The sequence below is a fragment of the Cottoperca gobio genome, chromosome 11 (genome assembly GCF_900634415.1).
Source record: "Cottoperca gobio chromosome 11, fCotGob3.1, whole genome shotgun sequence".
NCBI lineage: Eukaryota > Metazoa > Chordata > Actinopteri > Perciformes > Bovichtidae > Cottoperca > Cottoperca gobio.
The window spans coordinates 10,760,335-10,778,673 of NC_041365.1; the positions used below are offsets into that span (position 1 = coordinate 10,760,335).

An 18,339-nucleotide genomic window follows, 5' to 3' on the forward strand; every position below is an offset into this window, starting at 1 on the left:
AAAGTAATGTTCTGTAAGATTTGCAGGATATCTGCATAGATCGGCGTACTACTGAGGAGGATGGTTCATGTGTTGGTACTCGCTGCTGCATTAACAGGCTATTCCATGGACAGATTATAAAACTATGGGCCCCTGGTCACAGACATGTAAATTGCTTTACTTATTTTTTGGTATGAATGTAGGTACCATGCGGCTGAATTATATAAGAAAATATAAAGAAATATATAATAATACAAAATAAATATATGATTGCGCCGAAGATTGGCTAAATATTAACTCAGGAGCAAATAAACGTGAAAAGGACATGTTATTTTTCGACTGAGCACTTTGACTTATATATTCATGCAACATTGAGAGCGAGTCCTGCAGAGTCCTGTTAGTGACAGATTTCACCCTCTCTCTCAGGTGATCTGCTCCTCCTGGTAGGTGGAGGTGGAGAAGGAGCCGTAAGGATCCACTACAGTCTGGGCACAGCGCACCACCGTCACCAGCAGGAAGAAACACAGGATGAAGAGGAAGAAGAGAGCAAAGCCCAGGTCCACGTCCACCTCAAACTGCGGCGGCGCACGGTGAGAAGCCTGGTCCATGTGGGCGATGATGACTGCTGATCCTTCTTTAAAGGTGTCCTCGCACATTCAGCACCACCCCTCTAAGAGTAGGACATGTGCACATGTGCTCTTGAGATGATGGTGATGACTTAAAAGACAGACAAAGATTCAGGTTTTACAACGTTTGGATGCAGATACGGCTTATAGAATATGATGCATGGATGTAGATTAAACTAGCCAACAGTACAAAGGGGTTAAAATGACACAACCTTAAACAGCAGTAAAATGCAACATACAAATTAATGCAGCAGTAATATCAATCCCAAAACATCTTATGGTATTAAAATACGTACAGGAAACATTTTACTGCACAATGGAAATTATTACTTTTCTTACTTTAAGCAAATTTGGCTGATAATACTTTGATATTTGACTTAAGTAAGGTTTTGAATGCAGGACTTTTACTTAAGTGAAGGATCTGAATACTTCTTCCACTAATGCATAATACATATTACTACAGCAACTGGTTGGCTTAGTGTTTAAGCCCCTCCTTTTTCTTCCTATTTTCAAGGGCTAAAATATTTTTTTCTTACATTCATTTCTTAAATTATTAATAATTTCCATTACGATATCCTGGAAAGCAAATATATTGTCTTCAAATTGCTTGTTTTCTGCGACCAACAGTCCAAAGACATTTGGTTTATTATCACACACAACAGTACGTAGTACTGGAAGCTTAAACCAGAGTGTGTTTGATCTTTTTGTTGCATGAATTATCGAAATAAATGCTGAATAACTTTTGTTGGTGATTTACTGTTAGATCAGTCAACTAGTCTTTTCAGCTCTAAACTTTTTATCAGTGTTCATCATTTTTCTGCCTGGTTGTTACATTTTAGAGGGATACAGCACAAAGCCTTTCAAGTTTCAAGTTTTACCAAAACAGATAATTGAGCTCTTTCATTAAATATGAAAACTTTATGGTAAGAAACATTTATTACTTTAGTTTAAACATGTTTAAAAACAAAACATGAAGTAGTTTTAATTACTGTAAAAGCTGACAGCAACCATATTAGCGAAAAACTGAAGAAACATATTATCGATTAATTTTAAAGATATGATTTCAAACTCACCATTCTGCATTGTCATCGGGTGTTTGTTGCTGTAGTCTTTCAACCGCCCATCCAAACCTTTGAAAAGCTTTCATAGTATCTCCGTCTCGGCTCCCTCTGAGCTTCCTTATTACTCGAGTTACATAAGACAGTCATCAGTTACCAAAGACTTTACTGTCCCCCTCTTCTCACGGTCATCACAGGAAAAATGAGCAGCCCACAAATTAGCTTCCTGCGCACACACATGCACTTGCACCTTGCAACCTCCCCTTGGCGTGTAAAAGTCTTTATTAATACTTAAGCAGGAATTGAATAACAGTCTACACAGTTCACAAGTGAATCAAACACCCCACAGCTTCTGTTCTCCTGTCACAAGGACCTCCATCGCTATCACCAAGAAGACTTCACACCATTATAAATCAAGCACCTTAGGCGACACAGAGCTTATTCATTACACCAGGTTGAAAAGGAAACAGAGGAATGAGGGGAAATTAAATGTGAAAGGAAAGGCAAAGATTTAAAGAGGAGTAAGACTGGACACAGAGGGGGTGGGGGGGGTGGGTGTCAAGGAAAGCCCAGACATTGGAGCGGCAGAAACAGGAGATGCAATTAAATTGCAGCGCCAGATGCGAGAGCATGGTGGAAATCGACCCTGCCGCTTTAAAATGGAGATTGTTACAGTGGGGCTGCCAGTGACAAGAACAGTGTGGAGGTAAAGTGATCCCACTCCATATGCAATTAGCCAAGAAGGCCTTTTAGGCTGCAGCCAAAAATACTGCAGGGGGAAAGCAGCAGAGGAAGTACTGGTTTCTTTTTTAGGATTAATGGAAAAAAATAAGCTTTCAAACACTCTCAAACTTTAAAGCTGGATGAAGACCAACTCCTTCACTCCAAGATGATTATAAAAACATCCAAGACGAGTTTTGGCATCATTCTGCCTTCCAAAAGTGTGCCAGCCAGGTGCTGCTCAGTGTGTCACCACAACACTGTGCCATCTGATATTGTAATCGCTCCACGGTGCCTTCAGCTCCACTCTACACCAGCGGAACCAACGACTGATGGATGCTGCTCACGCCAGACTGCGTTTGCTCCACTTCCACAGTGACTGAATATCTCCAAGAAGACGGTGTGTTTATGTTTGTGTCACCACATTTATCAGCTGCTGAATTATAGGCTGTATCATTGGAGTCGTTCAGTCCCCAGAAAGGACGACACACTCTCTGAATCACAAAATTGTACTGACCTAAAAACGTCATGGAGAAGTAGGACGATCAAATCCCACGAATAAGATATTTTGGTGACGCTTTCTATGAAGACGACATCTATAGTGCATTATGAGGGCACTTAAAGTGAATTATAATGCATTATTACTACCTCACTTTAAACTTCCATTTGTGGCAAGTAAAGTATTTTCATGCATAATAATCACTTATGATGCAACAGATTGTTTTAAATGCAGTCCACCAACAATGAAACGTTATGCATTATTATAGATGCATTAATGTACTTTACCTTACGAACACATACAATGACATGCTGCTGCATCTATCACACCATATTATGAGTCCTCACTAGCTGATTGTGGAGGTGTGTATAGTTATAATGTATCATCAGTAATCCTTTGGTTTAAAACTAGTCAATAGCAGCCATAAATCACTTATAATTCCTTTTCATTTCACATTTCCTGCTACTTCATGCTGCTACTCTACTACAATTCAGAGGTACATATTAATAATATAATGTACTTTAACTCCACTACATTTATTTGATAACTTTATTTACTTTGAAGATTCAGATTAATAATACAAAATCAACAAATAATTGATCATATATTATAATAGGTTAAGATAAAACTTTATTTGGTGAAATGCACAAGCTACCTGGAAGTGTGTGTGCGTCAATATAACATTTATTTTGAAATAGGTCTTTGTGCAGAATGAGTAATTTAAGTCTTTATACTTTAAGTACATTTTGATGTTTTACGTCATTTTGAATGTCAGAAAAAACTTGAGGAGCATTTGTTTCACTACTTCCTGACATTTTAAAGGCTAAACAATTAATTTAAATAATTAATAGAAAAACAACCAACAGATAAATTGATAATGAATCCACCAGTTGCAGCCTCAAGGAGTTCAAGTTGTTGGCAAAGTTGCATCTCCTTCATTATTAAAAAGGGAAATTAACACTTTCAGAGGATGCAATTAACATTATCGTTTTCATCATTTATTTATTATTCTCTTGGTTAATCAACTGGTTTAAAAAAACAAAACGGATTCTTTCTTTTAGACTTTAAATAGTTTTTTGTCCGACCAATTTTCAGTTAATTATCACCTCAATTTTCTCTTTATCGACTAATCAACGTCTTTCATTCTAATTTTCTTTTATAAGGTTGGCGTGAACTTGATTTCCATATAATTTTTATAAAACCTTAAACATTAAATTATCATTTCAGATTCTGAGGTAAAGAAGAAGACTGTAAAAGACGCAAAGTAGTTATCCACAATTATCTTTATCATCATCGTCATTATGCTTTTACATCTCAGCAGCACAATGCAGAATAAAAACCCTTTCTATAGAAGCAAAGCTCTTTAGAGGGAGCTGCAGGTGATTGGTTGTCGTGAGCCGAGGCAGGTAAGTTAGAAGCCCAGAGCGTTACAGTTCACGGAGTGTTGGATGTGATGGTGCACAAAGACAGCAGAAATAAAGACAAATGGGTCAGAAATAACATTTCTTTTTACAATTAACACTTGAAATGATGAAGGCACTTGCAAATGACAAGGTAGTACAAAATGTAAACCACACTTTGGTGTTTCATTTTTACCTCTTAAGATTTCATTAAACTTATTTTTTTTTCTTTTTACAAAATAAACCAAAAACACTGAGAACAAGGAAGATTCTGGGTAGATAATGATGAGAATAAATATGAAACAAAAATTTAAATCATACCCCTTTTAACTAAAAAGAAATCTATGCTCGTTTACAAAATATTTAGTCAATGCTGATCTTTTAGACAAAACCATAAAGTGCATCTTTGGATGGACGGGAAAAACAACACCGAATGGAAATGCTATCGACTCTTTCAGTCCATAAAGAATTCATAAACAGTTACTGATTGGTTTGGGTTACACTCAGACAAATTGCTCCCAAATTTAAACCGTTGACTGGACTGAAAACAAATAAAACAAAGCATAATAAAATCATACAACTTAAAAAGATATTAAGCATGAAAACTAAACAAAACATTTAAAATGATCTATGTGCGTTCTGCTTCCCAAATAGGCGAAGCATTTAAGACAAACTTCCACACAAGGCACATTTCAACACACACACGTGGCAGATGTAGCACCTTCTCGCACTTTTTTCAGACTGTTAAAAAACATTATTTACCTCCAATTATTTTGTTTTAAATTATTGGAACAAATATATATTTTAGAAAAACCAAAGTGACAAACTGGCAGCTGCAACTTGCACAAATTCATTATTAACTGATACCTCAGTAAAGACTTAAATCAGGTTAGGTCCATAGAAAGACATCATTCACCTTTAGCGCTCAGCACCATGTCACTGAATTCAGTGTGGTTATTTAGAGCAAAAAATCAGTCAGGTTTAAGGGTAGCAATACTTGAAAGAGTTTTAACTGACTGTGCAGGAAGGCAGTGCCCGTCCTAACCACAACATGTTTTCAAAACACTTCCAGGAACAAAACATAAAGCTACAAGCAGGCAGATTTGGCATGTGGCAACGTGGTCAACAGCACAAAATCTTAGTAAAAAGCAAAAGAGAATAGAGGGTGGAGGAAAGAGGAGATGGTGTGTGTAATGAGAAAACACTCTGCTGCTTAAGTGATAAGCAGATCATTGTGGTTCTCCACCACAGTCCGCCTCTCTTCATTAAATTCATTCTAATCCACAGAGAAGTGAAATTATCCACTTTGGACTACCGGGGTTCCAGAAAAGAGACTAAAGTTGTGTGTGTGTGTGTGTGTGTGTGTGTGAGTGTGTGTGTAAGTGTGTGTGAGTGTGTGTGAGTGTGTGTGCGCTGCCGCCTGTTACCCATTTCAACATGCCACGCTTCCGTTCTTTGGCTTTCAGATGAGAGTTCATGGTCGCTCCTCACAGCCTCATCTCCAGCTCTCACTGTCCAATCAGTCCGTCTTACTGTGGTTGTTGTTGAGGAGAGTGTGGCCGTTCTGCACGTGACCGTTCTGATACTTTTCCTTCTGCTCGGGATGGGCGTCTTCGTCTTCCGACTCCGTCTCCTCTTTATCGCTCCTCTCGTCCTCGACAATGTGCTATTGGGTGAAACAACACATCACATTTGTACCGTTGCTGGTTTGAGGTGAAAGAGTTATGGGTTGAAAGTAGTCGTTCATACATTGCCTGGCAGGAATTTGAAGACCATGCGCAGGATGAGCACGGCCCAGAAGATGTGCAGAGCTTGCAGCACCAACATTAGACCGTTGAAGAAGTAGAAGCCGAGGAAGGGGGCGTAGAGGGTCAGGGGGTACACCCACGTCGTATATATGATCCTGGACAAGAGGACAAAGGAAGAACAGAGAGTCCAGTCAGAGCCACCTACAGTCAGCATCAAAAGCCCATTGAGAGGAGCCAGGACTGTACACAATGTGTCTGTTGTTACACTTCCATTTAATTGTTCTCATGTTTGAAGCAAATCCATGTCATTTCTGCTAAATGAATTAGTACGTTTCCATCATCTACTTGGATGAAAACAGATTTGAGAAGCAATGATCTTATTGCATAATTACAAATCAAGGTTTTTTTCTCTTAATGAACGAATTTGTCGCTTTTGAGAAGGTGGGTGACTTGCAACCAGGAGCGTTATGGTATGAACACGTGTATTGTTTTTGTGAGCTGGAGTGGAGGCATGTTGCAGCATAACTTGAATAACATGGCATCTACAGTAGTAGAAGCAATAATAAAAAAAAGAAGATTCTGGCATTATTCTATATTGTTCTTCTTTTTAGCCAAAAAAAAAATACATAGTTATACAAATATGTAGTTTAGTAACTTCTTAAAGCAGCTGGGCACTGTAGTATTTAGCAGACATTACTCAAAGAGGAGTAAATAGTGCACTTGTTGGGGACTATTTTTAGCCATTTTAGATTAATACCCATTTTACATTCTCATTACATTACATTACATTACATTTAGCTGACGCTTTTGTCCAAGCGCAAAGTACAACAATCATGAGGATATCATTTCATGGTGTGTATGTGTGATTGACTCAAAATAAACTATAGTGTCCATGTTTATCATAATTAATAGTTTTTGGACAACATGTATGCTCTATGGCACAGAAGTATTAGCTATATCAGACCTTGCCTACACAGACAACACTTATTGTTGGGATAAATCCATTGTTTGGAGCCTTTTCATGGAATTTATTTAGAGGAATAAGAAATATTGGCAACATTATCCTTTAAAAGGTTTCAATCAGCCTTTATCACATCTTCTCCTTATACTGTATATGCCTGCCTTTCCACCTGAAAATGTTTTTTTAAATGCCGATAAACACATGGAAGCCTTGTAAAGACTTGTAAACCTACTGTGCGAAGTATCAACATTGCAAAAATTGCTCAAATGTTTAGTGACTAATTAAAGCTACAGTAAATCTGATGCAACGCTGTTTTTACCAGAAGGGAAGGATTATGAGGCGGGTGAAGATGAAAACTGCAGCAAAGGTGGTGAAGATGATGTTGCAGGTATTCCTCCAACCAGCGTAGTTGAACATTTTGGCTGACTGGAACGAAAGAAAGAGAGAACAGACTTTCACCTTTTCAGTTATTCTCCTCTAGTGGACAAACAGTGAACTGTGCTCTGACCATAACATGAACATTACGAAGGGAAGCACATTTGTTGCTTTAATGACGTATACTTCTGTGACTGTTATACAATTCTTTAAAAAGTCACATTCCATGTTATTGCTATGTGAAAAAAGTAAAAAAAAAAAAAAGCTAATTAATATTTGTATAATAAAAACACAATCAAACCAATTCATCAGTGAATTATCCTTTTATAATGATGTATAAAAAGGTTTGATGATCTGATGTGGACTTCAATAGCATCATTTTGATAACTAGCAAAAAGTCTTCCAACTATTTCTCGTACTGTGCTGACCTACATTGGTTAACTATTTATAAACAGGAAGTTGATTACAAGGCTACAGGTATGCAAAGACAGATCTTAACATAGTGATATTGGCAGTAAGTAGCATTTGTAGTAAATGTAACTTCTGTTACTCGTAGCAAATGTCCTCCTTTTAATAATAAGCAGCATGTGAGCAACACTAATTTACAGATTATAAACTTAAAAGCTATGTGATATTAAAGTTGGTAAAAATGTAAAATATGTTAGAAAGAGAAGAAACACTTTGTATGTTGTCATACCTCCATTAAATAGTCAGAGGAGTCATGCACTAACATGATCAAAGTCCCTGCCCGGATGTAGTTGACCAGCCAGGAGAAACTGATGAGGGAGATGGTGGCAACATGGTGAATTATCTGCTCTTTGAAATCCTGATGAGAAAAAAGGGATAGAAAGAGATGGTGGAAAAAGAAAGTCCAACACGATTTGGTCACTTATTGATCGAGCTGTAAAGATTGGTCACCAATTGACAGTGTGTGTTTTGATTGATTGTGGATTTACAAATGATTAAATATCTGCACATTACAGATTAGAAGGCTTCACAGCTATAGAAATAAACTAAATCCATACACCGAAGCAAAAAAAAAGGGAACATATTAACAAAAGGTTACGAAACAAATCCTCACATTAGAGACTGATTTCAACACAGGATCTCCGGAACAGTCCAGAAAACTGTTGTTTTTGGTGTTAAAAGATTAGTTCCTTGTATTTGTGAGCTGGAGTTATAAAACAAGAGCTGGCGCAGTCATGGCAGGCTCAAAGGTCTGTCGCTTTCCACAACAACATTTAGACCTGTGGACGAACCGGTCAATCTGCGTCTCCACAGTGTGATTACCAACAGAGCTCCGGTCACACATTAACTCACAGGGCACCTCCTGATGCAACATCCCCCACTGGAGAGACCGTTTAGTGTGTTGCTCAGTCACTTTACCAAACTGACAAAGTTCAATGGATGAGTGTAGTTGAATCTTTAATGGTGTTCTGAATGCTGACAGCGCCACTCAATACAGTGCATAAAGTCAGGATATCTTAATGGGGAAATCAATATCCAAACCTCAAAATATACTACCAACACAACAGATCCTTCTCACTATTTCATGCACTCTGTGAGCGATCTCTCCTGATGGAAGGTTTCTGAGGGGTTTTATAGTTCTCACATGGGGATAACTAAGTTTAGGAGACAGCTTGCTTACCTTACGTTTGACATCTGATGCTACGCTAAAAAGCAGCGAGACGTAGAAGCCGAGTTCGATCACATAGTACCAGTACTGTGAAGGCAACAGTGGCTGGAAGAAAAGAGGAAGTAAAAAGCTGTTAGAATCACATGCCATTGATAATTAAACACGGGTCAGATTCTGCACTTTGAGCATACCAAAAAAACTCAAATCTTAACTTCATGAAAGAGAGAATGTCTAGTTTATAATACTGACCATTTTCGGGAAGTCCTCCCACATCTGCTTCATATCATACAACCATGGTTTCTGAGGAGAGATGGATACTCAGTATTAATGGAAGGTTTAAGTGTCCCACACACAAGCACAAACACTAAACAAGAACAAAGCGGAAAACAATGTTCGTTTGATGTCCCACCAGGCATCCATTATGGTTACAATGTCAAAATTTAATTTCCTACATTTATGTACTTTTATTAATGTGTATCAAACAGATCCTTGTTTGTTTTTGTCAGTGACAAAACATTGCTAGTAGATCGACAATGAATGTTTCCTGTTATGACTGGAGTTTATATCATTTGCGCTTATTGTAACAAACACTATTAAATGTTGACCAGAATCTGACACAGTACTCACGTCAATAAGGGCCGCCAGGCCAGCAAAGAAAGCAAGAAGGTAAAAGGTAAATCTCCAACTGTAAGAGAATGCACAGTGGTCTCAGAAATCCCATTCAGTTAAACATCATTACAGATAGTACAAAAACAACATCCCGCCTGTCCACAAACAATGTTCAAACAATGGCACAAAGCTTTTGGGGTTAAAGGTTCAACGTGTAATTCAGATCCACTTGCTCCAAAGAAATATCGTGGCTGTATTCTCTCTCTAAACTGGGTCCATACAATGTCTAATGTTTATATTTTAGTTGTAGTAGTTTGTCATATTTATTGTATTCCAATTTATTCTTTATATTATGTATTTCATTCACTCCTGCTGAAACTCTGAGAGCCGGTCAAAGAACACTGCTGTCTTACAATCGTCACGTGTTGATCCACCCGTTTACTGGGGCACTAATGTTAACTGGGTCTGTAGTCCGTGTAATGTTATGTTAGTTTGTTTATTGGACTAAATTCAAAGTAGAAGAAACTAGAAAACAACCCGCATATTCGTCTCGTCTTCCCGGTGGTGGCGCAGCCAGGAGAGCAGCCCGCCGGGGAGGAGAAAGGTCGGCAGAACTCAGAACAAGCCCCAGCCCTGCAGTCACAGCAGACTGCTGGACCTGTGTAACGGCAGCTACAGGGAGTTTGCAGTTCCCCGCTGCTGTGGCTGAACTGAAGCTAACTGCTAACTGAAGCTACGCCGTTTCCCGGTGCTGCTGACAGCGCTACACTCAGTGAAACAGCCTCCTGGCAGCGAGAACGAACAAACTACAAAACAACACGGAACATGGCTGTAATATTTACAAGAGATTTCAGACAGCCATTCTTCTTCTCCCTCTGTACTGAGGGCAGACTGGAGCTACAGTGTCTCACTATCACCTCTAGAGGAACAAGTAGTATTACAAGACTAGATGAAGCAGAACAAGTCAGTTAGACTCACTGCTCATCTCAGTAGATATCCGTCAACACTGTAACCTTTTCACATTTAGTTGATTATGTTAGTTCATTGTTAATGTTTTAAGTTTAATTCCGGCATATCTTATTCATTGAACATTTAAGGGCCACAAAAGGAAAAAATGGGGGGGGGGGGGGGCATGCATCAACTGTTTTACTTTACTTTTTATATGTTATCAATTACTTCAAATCACAAGGTAATGATAAACAGACTACAATCACTAGCACACATCTCACAGGAGTTCAAGGAAATAAACAAACATTTATTAGCATGCACACTGCAGGGCTCCATGGTCCACTTATTTATTACAATTAGGTGAAGTTTCGAGCGCGACTGCTCTTCATCAGACAATGATGTCCTCGACACAATGTTCAAACAATGGCACATAAACGTCACAATCCTTCTAATGATCTATAAATATCTGTTTTTATCCGATTCCCTGTGGTTAAATTGTTTTTGAAACGTTTCTTTTCAATGTCTATTATTCCCAAAAAATCTATGCACATCTATGTACGTTAATGTCGGTCTTTGTGATGTACTTTGGATTGCTTTGTAAAGTGCTGTATAAATTAAATACACTAGAAATAAAATTAAACAATAACGTGACATTGGAGCCCTGCAGTGTGCAAGCCAATTATTTATTTCATGCTCCGCTCACACGGAAAAAAACCGATGACAAAATAGCCATCAGTGCACTATAGAACTGCTTAAATACAGTTTATTTGGATTGTTTTTCATGTTCTGTAATAGTAACTGGCACCTAAGCCTTAAACAACAGCTCTAAGGGTCCCATTCAATTTCCAATCTAAACAAATCATGAAACAAAGTATAAGAAGAAAAAGGTTTTGCACTACTTTATAATTCAAAGCAGACAGATCAGAATGAAAGACGGAAAAAGGTTTAAGGGTGTATCTGAGGTCTGGCTGAAGAGGTTTAGCTACCTTGCTTCCCGAAACTTTTTGAGCTTGCTGGGTCGGTCCTGGTTTCTCCGCCGCCTGAACCACCTCTGGACCTGTCGCACTGAACAGCCCGTCTGTTTACTTAAACTCTCTATGGAGCTCTATCAACAAAAGCAGGACAAGGAAAGAAGAGTCAGTACCGTCTTTACTGTGTGGAGTTATAAATTGTTGACTGGTTACATAAGGCTCGGGTGTGAAGATGTATATTTAAATCACATTGTCATTCACGTCCATTTACGCCTCAAACATCTCTGAATTCTATGATTAGTCTCAAGCTGTGCTATCGCCAGAGCGCACACAATATGTATGAGGCAGTGCTAGTTTCCTTAAATATGCAGGATGATTACCTGTGTGGGATTCTTTGATGTGCTGTAGAAAAAAGACTCCAGGATGGGATTTGGAGGAGCGCGAGGCGGCTGCTTGTCACTCACACCCAAAAGGGAGGCGAGAGGAGTCGCTACTGTCCTGGAAAGAGGAACGTGTTAGTGACACATCATCTCATATTTGTCAGGAAGAAATGCGCAAATCAGACAGGTAGATTAACAGGCAAATGACACTGTGACAAGACATAAACAGTCACCGCTGAACATTACTCACCTCTCAAATATCTGTCTGATGACCAGGAAGCAGAGGGCGATGGGTATAGTAACCCAGAGGTCCCGTGGTTTAGGGTAAACTTTGCCATCATGGTCCGTCAGGTCAGCCCAGCCGTGGCCTTCAGGAAACCAAATCCAGTCCGCCCATATCAGCTCACCCAGCCGAGACAACATCCTAAAAGATTAAACAAAAATGGAGAAAAGGATTTATGTTTTTTTTGATCATGTGAAGGAAATTAAGACAGGTAATAAAAAGAAGATTTTGTCTGCTTGGTGAGCTTCCTTTAGATTAGTCATCCAATAAATATAGCAACTCACTCAGCTGTGACAATATCCTGAGGGGAAGGAAAGGAAACAGAGAGGGCTGAGGGGAATGAGTATTGATTAGAGGTGATTAATCTCACTGAGCATATGCAACAGGCGCCGTATCTGGGCACTTCCTGTTCCAGATGAAGAGGAATGATGAAGGGAGGAATTTTGCTATGCTTCACAAAATCAATGCAATCAGAAATCCTATAAGAATCCATGTGGAGCTTTAACCAGGACTGCAGTTGGCAACAATTTCTATTGCTGGAAAAACTATTTCTGCAGCTGTATGACATTATTTACTCGTCCTTTACTCCCCATCTAACAAAACGCTCAAGAGTTTACTCAAGAGTGAGCAGTAAACAGCTGAAAGATCAGGCTTATTTTAAGATTGACAGAACTTCACAGAAAAAAAATGGACACCTCAGTGTTGTAATGATGTTTTTTTATGTAATTTAATAATTTCTCATTTATTTGTAACGCACTCTGTACCTGAATTAGGAAAAGGAAAATTGCACAATCAAATTAACATACCGTGTGCTAATAATCTCTTGAGCCTACTGTTTAGTTAGAACATGACTAAACAACTTATTAAACAAAACAATTGTGTGGTTTTGTCACAGATATTCAATATTCAATAGATCTTATGCATTAATCTTGATGTTAACTAGTGAAGGAAAATGTATTTGTATAGACCCAGTCAACAAGAAGGCAATTCCAACTGCTTTACATGTAAAGAGGTTTGATATGTGGTGCATAAAAACACAATGCTGCTTCTCTACAGTATATTAGTAGTTTTAAAATCAGCTGAGGAAAGTAAGCAGACCTGTTCCAGGATTTTGTGCCAATTAGCAAACATTATCATTTAGTTCAAAGCCCTGCAGTGACAAAGTACAGCCTCATAGACATTCTTACTGCCCTGTTATTAGAGTGCAGAAACAGCATCTGAAGTCAAAACGACCTGCGATGACATTAGTGTTATCATCACGGGTCACTCCTCAATAGAACACGTAGTCACCTGTGGACTTTTAGAATGTCAGATCAGCTGATATCAAATCTAATCATCAGATTACCTCATAATTACTGTTTCACCTTTGTTTCTGCAGTCAAAGTTGGAACATCTTTTAAATCATTTAAGAGAGACATTCAGGTTCAGGTTGTCACGCATTTCCTGCCAAATCCCTTTGCAAGGACTGAGGTGGGTGGACTTTAACCCGTTATAAGCTCAGTATGAATGCACAGTAACTCATGCAGGCTGCCTTTGTTGGCAGAGGAGTTTCGCTTCAACAGGATCTCCTCACCAACAGCAGTGAAATACCAACTTATCCTTTCTTTTCAAGTTAATCAGTGTGGGGATGTTAGTGACCCCGCTGCCACTTGTATGTCACCTCTCATGTCAACAATCTATCACAACGTTTTATTTTTACTCCACAAAACTGTCAGTGAAATAAACCTGGTGTACATCCCAGTTCTTACACGCAAAGTGCTTATTTTTACTTAGTACTTCCTTTTTCCGTTTTCTAATAAATAAAATAAAAACAGTTCCTGTTCCTGCAGGTGTATGATTCCCTCAAGAGTTTACTGACTCGAGATCAGTAGTTGGTAGAAGAACAGGTTATAACTGCTGCAAGCCAAAGTAAATTTGCATTTCATTTTGTTAGCTAAGCTATGTTGACGCATCATCCAGACAGTAAAAACAATGAATGAATGAAGTGTATAAAAGTAAGACCAGTAGACTGGTGTATCAAATTCAGGACTGCATCTATGCTATTCCAATTTGAAACAAAACAACAGGCATGTGCTAATGGTATACATCTATTACTGCAGTCTGTATTAATTGGTTTGTTGTATTATCCTCCATCTGTTCTCTGGCATTACTATATTATTTAATCCAGTATCATCGCTTGCCACTCAGCTATTGAATACACATTTCCAACTTCATGGCAGTGTTTGGAGAGACCGGAGTGCACCGTGCCACTTTGGCACCAATGGTTTAGTGTCCGGGAACAAGAGCGGTGTTCTTGGACAGGTTTCAAGAAGAGTGACTTCACAATCACTTAATCTTAATGTTAATTTACATTTCACTTCTCATAGCTCAGCAACATGATGTACTAGAAAGACAGTTAGGCTACCATCCTCAGCTGCTATCTGACTAGCAACAGTCGAATGTTGTGTATAATATTTGACTGGATGGTTTGTTACACAGAACCATATAAGAAGCAGTCATTAGAAACTGTTTGGAAAAGGGCAGGCACAGAAGGAACCATCTATTAATCAAATTCTTGTGGAAGCCAGTCAGGAGAAGAGCTAAATCATCTTTTCTACTGAGGACAAGATGGATTTTTGCGTGATTTCATGAGTATCCAGCTGCCGTGCAAGGTAACCTAGTATGGGTCAAGCTCCAAAAAATACCACATCCTACAGTTCTCATGATGCAACTCAATAGCATCTTTCATTTGACCCCTTCTGCCTCCAACATGCTCCCTCATATTTACTCCACACACGCCCAGTTTTAAAAAAGGACAGGTTTCCTGTTAAAAAAGGTAGTGTGCAGTTTCGAGCAGGGGGTGATGCAATACAATACACATCAGACAAACATGCAAGAACTCCTTCTACCACCTCAAAAATATTGCCAAACTCGACCCCACACTCTCTCTGTCAGATGCTGAAAAGCTTGTCCATGCATTTGTCTCCTCCAGACTTGACTACTGCAACGCACTTCTCATCGGGATTCCTAGCAAAAACATCCAGAAGCTACAATACATCCAGAACAGCGCTGCTAGGATCCTGATGAGAGTTTGAAAGTACAAACACATCACACCCATCCTCAAATCACTGCACTGGCTCCCGGTCTCACTCAGGATTGATTATAAAATCTACCTTTACACCCATCAGTGCATTCACGGAAATGATCCATCCTACCTCAGAACTGCTCACCCCACAAGAAACCTACGTTATGTAAAGGCTAACCTCCTCCTTCCCCCCAGGACCAAGCTCAAAACCATGGGAGATTGCGCCTTCTGCTCTGCCGCGCCCAGACTGTGGAATGCTCTCCCTGAACATCTGAGGACGCCACAAACTGTGGATGCTTTTAAAACAGGCCTAAAAACCCATCTTTTTAACAGAGCATTTTGCTAGACTTTAACCATTTTAAAGTGTTGTCTTGTCTGTCCATCAAATGTTTTTATTTTATTTTTTTAATGTATATTTTGATCATCGTTTTTACTCTGTAGCACTTTGAGTTTTGTTTACGCAAATGAAAAGTGCGCTTATAAATCAAATGTATTATTATTATTATTATTATTCCTGATAACACTATTGGTTTACAGGTGGTGGTAAAGCGCCAAGATATGCAAAAATGAACCAGCAAAATGGATTTGGGATGGACATGGATGTAAACAATGAAGGTTTCAAAATGTCAGACTTTGTAAAGCTCTCTCAAGAGGCACATGTTAGAAGACATTATACAGCACTGCAGTAGTAGACCTACTCCTCATGAGGAGATAACTGAACTTGTGGAACGCCCCTTTAGAAAAGGATTTTTATGGGTTTTTTTCTTTAATAAAACCTTGAAGGACAGAGGCTGTCTTATGTTGGACAGGCTGTTAAATCCTTGAAGTCTAATAAGATAAGAATGACTCTACTTGCGTCCAGGACACTAAAGACTGACTCATATCTAAAACAATGTCAGACAGTCAACGTGCCTCAGTTTTAAATTAAGTTGGAGGCTGCTGTATAATTTCAACTTTAGGGTTGTTGACCCACTCTCTAGAACAAACAAACAAACAAAGAATTTCAGAATGGCGAGCTTCTTATCTCCTTAACTCCTCTTAAAAACAATTATTTTCTAAGAGTGCTTTCACAGGATGTGTGTTCTGATTTCACTTAAATCTTTTAAGTCACTAATTAAAACTTTGTATACAAATGCATTCTCTTAACTTTTGATTGTATTGATTATTTTGAAAGTTGTTTTTTTTTACTTTTTCATATGCAACTCCTTTTGCTCAATTTAAACTGTTTTGTTTTTTAAAACTATCGCTCGTCTTCCATTTGTATTACCTCTGGTAAAGCACTTCGTAACTTTGTTTTGAAAAGTGCTATATAAATAAAGTTCATTATTATTTCAAATTGAGCAGTTTGTGTGAGCCACACAGCTATCTACGCTGTTTGCGTAAACTCTTGCAGGGAGTGGCTGGCTGAGCTACATGGATGGCGCAAGCGGGGAGTCTCCCGGACATAGCGGAACAGACAACCTGACTCCGTGAGATGGAGCTTTGCACAAGTTTCCCAACACTTAACTAGCTACCTCACGTTGTCTACTTTTTAAGAGTGTCACATTTTCTACTCATGTTGAATCACCCGTGTAGTAAGAGGAAGCCTCGGAGACTCTTCCTGGTGACATCTCCAGTTTACGTTAGAAAAGTTTTTTTGCGCATTCATAATTTGCTCCACAAACCATGTAAATGACCGTTTATCCGTTGGAAACAACTTCTGTATTTCCTCAGGGGCGGTCGTTGTGCTTTGTTGTTTTGTCTTTAATGCTTTTACGACCTTCTGTTATCTTGGTGTTCCTAAACAAACATCACCAACAAGCAAAGGCCTGTTAGCTAGCTAAACTTTGATATGCGAAAGTCCCTTTAACGTCTGCCAACGGCTGAATCCGAGAGGGCTTCAGATAGAGATAGCGTAAACTTTGAGGTGTACACTCCGAATAAAACTTCACATAAATCCTCCCGGGAGGATTAATCTCCCTTTTCTGTATAAAAGACACCAGCCCAATGTGTGTGCCTGAGGAGAAGTCTCTGATTTGAGGCTTTGAAGCAGCTTTCATCGAGGCTTTTATAACCTTAAGTAACACGTCCGTCATGTAACGTTAGCTAACGGTGCAGCCAACTTACCTCTCTTCACTTGTATGCAGGCAGGTAATGTAGTCTTAAAATGTCTCCTCTCTACTGCAGCTGCTGCTCGCCCTCTTGTCCTGTTATAGCGAAGAGGATTTCATGTAGTTCTCGCCATCAAAAACTACTTGTTTGGTCGTTCAATGAGCTGCAATCCGACTTTTCTTCTCTTCTCTCTAACCTCCGGTTTGCGACATTGTCTAAAAAAAAAAAAACGGTGTCGCACTTTCTACCCAAAACTCTTGTCGTGTTTTTTAAACTGGTCCAACGAGGACAGAAATGTTTAACTTTCCACTTACTGTCTAATCAAAGTAATGTGGTGGGCCTCGGCTTGTTGCCGTTTAGCCGGGTAGTTCAATTGGTCGGATATAGTGGATATTATGGCAGTATGTTAGGAGATGACCGGGGGGGGCGGGCGGGAGCACGCTATTTAAAGTGACGTGTGCCTCTGCTCTGTATGAGGGGTGGTTAGTGCCGCAAAATATAATTCTGTATTATAAGACTGAAGAAGTCAACATCAACATTTGACATAATATATATCCAACAAATCTATCTTTCTCTAAATTCTCAGATGTTGAAATTTGCATTGTACAAAACTAATCATAATATCAAATTTGAGGGTAAAAATGTCATCAAGAAATGTTCAACATATAAATATAAACACTGTATGTTTATGGGAGTTTAAAGAATACTTTAAGACTCTCAAACTTGTAAACACTTTTTAAAAAAGCGCTATACAAATCTAATTTATTATTATTATTATTATATTATTATTATTATTATTATTATTATTAATAAAACTGTCAAATGTTATAGTGAACTCTTTAAAGAAGAAGAATGTTGTTTTAGTTTTTTTAAAATAGAATTTTACATAATTTTAGAGTATTTATCCCAATTTATATATATATATATATATATATATTAATTGAACATACATATTGTTTTTTATCTGTACTATTATGTTGAGTAAAGTACT

At 38.6% G+C, this 18,339-nt stretch overlaps 1 protein-coding gene across 1 annotated transcript; it reads right to left on the minus strand.

Annotated features, from left to right (window-relative positions):
• Positions 1 to 4,147: 4,147 nt before the first annotated feature.
• On the minus strand, positions 4,148 to 17,755 carry cers2a (ceramide synthase 2a). Its single transcript, XM_029442919.1, has 11 exons — positions 17,364 to 17,755; positions 12,161 to 12,334; positions 11,911 to 12,028; positions 11,546 to 11,664; positions 9,630 to 9,687; positions 9,252 to 9,302; positions 9,015 to 9,107; positions 8,064 to 8,192; positions 7,311 to 7,417; positions 6,032 to 6,185; positions 4,148 to 5,948 (listed from the first exon to the last, which is right to left on the minus strand). Exons 2-11 carry the CDS (start codon positions 12,331 to 12,333, stop codon positions 5,802 to 5,804), a joined length of 1,149 nt encoding a protein of 382 aa, XP_029298779.1. The 5' UTR covers position 12,334; positions 17,364 to 17,755; the 3' UTR covers positions 4,148 to 5,801.
• Between the last annotated feature and the right edge of the window lie 584 nt (positions 17,756 to 18,339).